Source organism: Eurytemora carolleeae, unplaced genomic scaffold (genome assembly GCF_000591075.1).
Source record: "Eurytemora carolleeae unplaced genomic scaffold, Eaff_2.0 scaffold1559, whole genome shotgun sequence".
Classification (NCBI taxonomy): domain Eukaryota; kingdom Metazoa; phylum Arthropoda; class Copepoda; order Calanoida; family Temoridae; genus Eurytemora; species Eurytemora carolleeae.
In genome coordinates, this window is record NW_019397444.1 from 51,194 (window position 1) to 58,425 (window position 7,232).

General features: G+C 34.4%; 1 protein-coding gene across 1 annotated transcript; it reads left to right on the plus strand.

The window, feature by feature from the left end:
* The first annotated feature begins 670 nt into the window (after window positions 1–670).
* Window positions 671–6,516, plus strand: LOC111714323 (protein Star). The gene is made up of 4 exons (XM_023489407.1): window positions 671–1,599; window positions 3,777–3,908; window positions 4,893–4,994; window positions 6,182–6,516. The coding sequence occupies exons 1-4, from the start codon at window positions 766–768 to the stop codon at window positions 6,284–6,286; spliced, it is 1,173 nt and encodes a 390-aa protein (XP_023345175.1). The 5' UTR covers window positions 671–765; the 3' UTR covers window positions 6,287–6,516.
* The last annotated feature ends 716 nt before the right edge of the window (window positions 6,517–7,232 follow it).

Genomic DNA, 7,232 nt, shown 5'->3' on the forward strand with positions numbered 1-7,232 from the left:
GTGTTTCCCTTTCTTATTAAACACTACGGATTTAGTACAGGGTGTTTCCCTTTCTTATTAAACACTACGGATACAGTACAGGGTGTTTCACTAGAATATACAAACAGGGTCAACATTTGGCTGTGTGAGAAAAAAATATAAAAAAATATAAAAATTGTTAATTCTAAACGTCTTGGAACAATTAGGATATTTTTTAAAACTTCACGGAAGTTTAAAAAATGACTTTTAAATCGCGTTGGCTCGACCACGGCAAAAAGAGTGAAAACGTTATTGTAGTTTTAATGCGCAAAAAAGAAAAAGATATTTAAAAAGTAAAAATTAGAAAAAAAAAAAACAATAATACAATGTCAATATCGCCTTTCTTCATTATAACGCTATAATAGTTGTTTAAAGGAAATTTAATGTTGAGTATTAAACATTTACTTAATAATTAAAAATGGAAATGTTTAACATAAATACAAAATAATGAAATAAAGAAAACACCTGATATATAATACCCTTTACAGAGGGGGGGATTAAACTCCCCCCCCCCCCCCCCGTAGAAATTACATAAAATATTACCGTTTCAATTTCCATGCACGCACATGAGAAAGTTGCGCTCTGTCTTGTATGCGTGTAAACAGGTAACTATGATTTGCACTTTTATAAAACTAAAAATTGTCCGTACATCTCTCACACATCACTTACACTTAGTTATTAAGAAATAGAAAATGTAACCGTTTTGGATAACAAATTAAAATTTTCTCCATTTTTCATAATTTCAAAATGAATACTTTGAGTTTGATGATTATTTATGTGTTTTGTTATTCAATTGTGGCATCAATTAATGAAGAAGCAGAAGGTATCAAAGTTGATACAAATAAAGATGAACTGGAAGATGATGATCCTATAATTGAAGATCTTAGTGATATAGATTTGACAAGTCTTCCAGTAGTATCCCGTGAGATAAGAAAAAGTGGAATGTTTGACTGTGAGTTCCTAGAAGAAGAGTTTGTAATTTACAGTTACCATGCTCTAGCTAGATCAGGGAATAGGGTAGAGGTCCATCTAGCAGCTATCCATCAACTACCAGCACAGCAAACGAAAATACAATATACAAATCCAAACTTTCCAGGAATTAAAGGGTTCTTAGATCTACGTTTCCATCTTAATTGCTTTAAACAAGATGATCCCCAGGTTATTGATGTTATAAAGACAATGCTAATTCCTCCAAGTGACAAAGAATACAATTTTAAAAATTTGAGTGCAAACATTAACGGGGAGGTGGGTCAACCGCTTGATGCTGAACAACTAGTGTTTGGTGAGGACTTCAGAAATGGATTCTTCATTGAAGCTGGAAGCAGTGATGGTGAATTAAACTCTGACACTCTTCACTTTGAGATAAACAAGGGTTGGAGCGGTCTTCTTGTTGAACCAAATCCTTTGATGTTTGAAATGGGAGTGGGTAAGAACAGAAAAGCATCATTACTCCCAACGTGCCTGGCCACCCAAACTCAACCTCACATTGTAGACTTTGATTTTGAGGCTGTTCTGAAGAATGATACTGGAACCTTTAGTATGGGAGGAATAGTAAATGATGGCAGAGATGACACTTTCCAGGTAGGACTTGGCACAGGGGGCGGAAACTTCATGTGTGTGTGTCTGTACCAAAAGAGTGTGTGTAAAGTTTACCGAGCTGAAGGCGTGTACTGTAGGTATATACAGTACATACGAATCTTGGTATTTGTACAGTCTAGGAGAGTACATTTGTTTATTGTTAATTGTTTACCTAAAAATAAGCTTAATATACATGTAGTATATTATTTATATATTTAAGTCAACACTATAAGCCAAATTTTCATGCAAAGAATATAATTTGATTAAAGTTTACAATAAACTAATCGTTATTCAAGCTTAATTATGATTGACAACATTGTTCTGCAATTTCCTTGACTGTAGTTATGTTGTGTGTCTGTACCAAAAGAGTGTGTGTAAGGTTTACCGAACTTGTCTGCAAAGCAGTGCGACTGGCTTTCTCATGCCAGACCAACGCCATTTCCTTTCCCTTTATTCATATTCCCTGGCTTGGCAACATTCCGGTTGCAAACGTCAAAATTCCTAAAGTTTGAAATCATTAACCTACGGAAATAACCATTCTCATGAACCGCCTTGTTTGCTATGAACTAATTGCTGATGACTAGTATTGACTATTTTCAAAATATGTTCCGTTAACATCGTTTATCCGATTTAGATCGTTATAAATAAATTTAACTTTCAAAAAGAACAAAAATACTGGGTAATTTCTGACAATTTGTGGTAAGGCCCTAACTCAAATTTTGGCCCGAATCTAATAATAAATATATGTTTTTTAAATCACGAAACCTCGACCACAAATGAACAAGAGATCTTACCCACCTACATAGATAATATGGGCAGATTGTAATTGGGGAACAAAGACTAATCTTGAAGTAATGATCTTGAGAGTTCTTAAAAATTTTAGCAAACTTTAACAACTAAGTGTTTATTATCTACAGCGCTCGGCCCCCTTGCTGCAACGCTCGGCCTAGATGTAATCCCAACCAGGGGCGTACGAGGGCTTTTGTTTAAGGGGGGGGGGGCACAATTTGCGCGCGTAAGCGCACAAAAAAAAATTTTTGGTCCCCCCCTTGGCAACATTGGTCCCCCCCCTTAAAAACCCCTTTTTTGAAAAAATATTAATACCTTTTTTAAATTTTTTTTGCCCCCCCTCTCCCACCTGGACTTATTTTGTTCACCATAAAAATACACCAAAAAGACTACTTTTTTGGGTGTTACTAACCTTAGAGTCTAAAAATTATTCCTTTGCTTGAAAAACTAACTTTTTGACTTTATAAATTTATCACTTAACTCCATCACAGCTAACTAAATCAATAATCACAGCATCATTAAAAATTATATTTTTACGAATAAACGAAATTTCTTCTGAAATTTTTAGATAGAATTTACTCAATCTACATTTTAACCAAATCTTTTAAGCTACAATTTTCTGGGATTTGCTTGCACAAACATTTCAATGATTTTTTTCAGTAGAGAGCTCAGACAGCCTTATAGTAAAGCTATAAGTGCAAGATCGTTAAGTCTGCTCTCCGTCATAGTACATCTTGTGTAAAGAAGTATTCTCTTTAGAAGGCTAAAACTTTTCTCTCCTTGTATTAACAGTGAATTTAGACAAATCCTTAGTCTTTGTCATTGTCAGGTGTTACTTTTTAAACGTAGTTTCCTTTTAATTTTGTATTTTTGGAACTCCCAGGGGGGGCAAGAGAACTACTGCCCCCCTAGGTACACCACTGTGCCTGACCTGAGGAAGGGAAATGCAAGCAGATGTAATATTAAAAGAGCCTCCCCCATGGATGCCCCCCCTCAGCCTCTTAGGGGAGGCATGCGTAGAGGGGGGCGGGGGGGCGCGGCCCCCCCTCGTACGCCCCTGATCCCAACCTATCCTAACCCATGATAAAGAAAATATGAGCAGATTGTAATTGTATAGCAGTTAAATGTGAAAAAAATTTGTTACTGTCTGTAATAGGTTTCGAAGTTTATTTCTTAAGATATGTATGGATATCATGTAAATTGGGCCTAATAATGGTTGGATTTTATAGTTAGGGCCTTGCCACTTTTCCTATTCCTTACCACTAGCTAGGGCCTTACCACTATTCCGCTGTAAGGATTAAACCAAATACTGTTCACTGAACGGAACGTTCAGTTTTAAACTAAGCATGAACGGATATGTTAAGCTAACAATAAACCAGCCCTAATTTCAGGTTCAATGTATGCCTCTCTACTCAATACTGTTAGCTCTAGGCAATCCAACCGTTAACTACTTCAGCCTAGATCTCGAGGGAGCAGAGTTTGCTGTTCTCAAAACTATACCATGGGACAAGGTTGATATCCAGGTAATACAATTTAATGCTTTGCAGGGCATTGCCACAAACTCTGATGCTCTTATCCCTATATCTTTGCAACGCAATGTAGTAGACAGAACGTTGATATTTTCAACTATAAATTATGTTAGATCAAAAAGTCTAAGGTTTACACCATCAAGTTGAAAAAATACAGAGAGTAGAAGCTATGTGTTTGTGGCAAAATCTCATTCCTTTTCAAGGCCAAAACTAAGGAGAATGAGGAAGGGTTGTTTAAGTTCTTTTGTAATGTGTTAGGCCATGGATTAGAAAATCTTAAGCATACATATTTTGATTATACAGTGGTTGTTCTTGTTCAAAACAAGGGGAATCAAGTTTTTGCCACAAACTCTGATTTTCTCTTTCCTAAATCTTTGCAACCCAATGTAGCAGACATCAGATATTTCAAACTATAATTTTTGTTATATCGACTAAACTAAGTTTTAGATATCAAAGGTCTACACCATCAGATTGCAAAGATAAAGGAATTATGTAGGATAGCTTTTAATTATAAACTTTAATGACTGAATACTGAATAGTTCTTAAACTATTAGAGTTCTTTTTGGTGTTGGGAAACATTTTAAAAGTTTTTTCTTCGCAGAATTTGGGAAAAAATACAGTGGTAGGCGATTTTATCAATACAATGAAGACGACTTTTTATTTAAGTTTAAAATTGTTAAAAGGCTTTTTTCAAATTACAAATTTACAAGTAACCAAAGAGAAACCTTTTTAAATGACAGCTTCTCTTGACTTCAATGTTTACTTGTGTCCATATGCTGTTTAACAGATGGATATAAATCAAAATTGAAATCGAAAGTTGTTCTCATTGTATTGATATTATTAAGTGAAATTGACCTGCTTACTCTGCACTATTGCTGTATTTCATGTTCCTTCAACTATTTAAAAGTCATGACTTAGGTCTTAGAGTCGTCTTTCTTTTCCAAAGTTTTATGGTTACCCCTGTACTATGTTTTCTAGGTGTTCACTGTGGAAACTCATATGCTGGGGGAGGTTTTTCCAGGGTCAAGAGCTGAACTAATAGAGTACATGGAGACAGTAGCGGGATATAATCATATCAAGGAAAATATCATTTAATACAAAATTCACATGACATCAGAAACTTGTTTTTTAACTTCAAGAATTTTTTTTAGCTCAAGTAAATAGACCAATTATACACGACGTCACAAGTGTCAAATATAACAAGGAAAACTAAATTTTCTGACATTAGTTGACATGTTTTAAAAGATTTAATAAAAATTGCGTAAACACAAAATAAAGAATACACAAAATTACACTTATTTTACTTTTGGATAAGCACTTTTTTCTAAAGTTATCAATATTATTGAGAATTTTGACAAGCACAAAAACTGAATTGACACTTGTGATGTCAGAATACAGCTGTACTCAGAGTGTACAAATTCTAAGTTGCCATCTATTGTACTAGAATCTATTTGGTTTAGGGCACATTTTATTACTGGGTTACCCACAAAGTATATGACTTAAAAGACGACTTTCATCTCGTTATATAATGGCTTAACTTGGCTTTCTTCCTTTAAAATAGATGATAAATGCAAAGAAAGAAACATATGCAGGGAACCATGCATGAAGAAATAAAGACAGAATTTATTCCGTGCAGTCGTCTCTGAAGTACCAGAGATATATACACTACACAAACTGCTAATCAACTTTCACATGCTGGGCTAGCTAGGCCTATTGCCGTACCGACACGGCATAATGCATTCCTACGAATGGTTTTGACTGCCATCTAACCGCCACTTGTTACTTATAATATCCATTCACGGGTTGAGTTTTACTAATTTTTAAAAGAAATACTCTTACTTTCAACATAAAACAAAACTCTATGACTTTAGTTATCTCTTTCTTGAGCGTGAGCCGTCCCATCCGTACTTTTTGAAAACATATGACGTCTCCGACTGTGGCTGTCCGAAGTATGGTGAAACACGACCCTTCTCGACGAAAACAAACAGAAAGCATCTCAAAATTAGATTATGTGCCGACACTTATACTTTGGGTGACATCTAGCGGCCAAACACTAGAGTACGGATACATACAAAGTACGCCTTAAATACGCCCGTTTATTTGGGACAACTCGGGCTCTGTACCTAATCAGACTAAGAAGACGACAATAATAATGCGCCCGTTTATTTGGGACAACTCGGGCTCTGTACCTAATCAGACTAAGAAGACGACAATAATTACTAATTTATATTTTATTGTTAGACTGTAACATCTGATATTTGATGAAGGACGGACACGCAGGAACTAATTCTGTGAGAGAACGATTGGGTACAACAGACGATTTGTTTGTTAAAAAAGGAGTTCAGATGAACAATCAAAAAACTGAACTTTAGGAACTAGAATCTGTGTTACATCATATTTAAATATTTAATTTAACTGATCTGGAATAAGAATTATAAAATTGACTTTTCAATAGAATATATATAAGACGCTAAGACGCATATATTATATTATATTATAAGACAAATAAAGCTAATATTTGGCATGGAAGGGAAACGGTTGTGGCTTCATGGCCGCCTGCCTTTCCCCGTCCATGGGAAATTTCATCTATATATAAATTTGGCTTGTCTGTTTGTCTGTCTGTCTGTTTGTTTGTTTGTTTGTTTGTATCCAATAAACGTCAAAACGGCTGAACCGATCGGGCCCAAATTTTTTGTGGGACATCTAGGGACTCCAGGGAAGGTTTATGAATCATCAAAATTTCAAATATTTGTCTCCATCAAAATTCGATCGTCATAAAATTTTTAAAAATTTTGAAAATCCGCGAAATTTTTTGTGAAAATCCGCGAATTATTTTTGTTTTGTTTTACGATGTACACAAAGAGAACATGTTCACAATTAATTTAGGAGATGGGCGCGAAGCGCCCTCTAAGGCTAGAAAGAAGGGCGCGAAGCGCCTTGAATTTCTAGTTATATTATATCTAACATGAAATTGAGACGCTAAATACCAATATTGACTTCGTGCATAATATTAAATAATTTAGAACATAAAATTTAAACTTTTTAATAATCCATAATTTTAAATTTTTTTAAAATTCTTAGCAACAAAACATAATGTTTGTAGTTTACAAATTAGCGTCAATCACTAGACATTTTTTAACCTTAACATCATAAAATGAAAACCCTAAAATAAGAGTAAATTTTCCTTTTATACTTTTAAACCAATGAAAAGGTTATTTTAATAATCTGTATTTAACCAATTTTATGTTTAATTTACAGAACAATAAAATATTAATATTGGAACGTTTAGAATGGTTATTTATAAATTATAATGTTTTT

Excerpts from the sequence above, each read along its gene's own strand:
- LOC111714323 (XM_023489407.1), top strand. The coding sequence starts at position 766 with ATGAATACTTTGAGTTTGATGATTATTTATGTGTTTTGTTATTCAATT. Across the intron at positions 1,600-3,776 it reads GCAGAGATGACACTTTCCAG|GTTCAATGTATGCCTCTCTA; the intron begins GTAGGACTTGGC and ends CCCTAATTTCAG. Across the intron at positions 3,909-4,892 it reads GGGACAAGGTTGATATCCAG|GTGTTCACTGTGGAAACTCA; the intron begins GTAATACAATTT and ends TATGTTTTCTAG.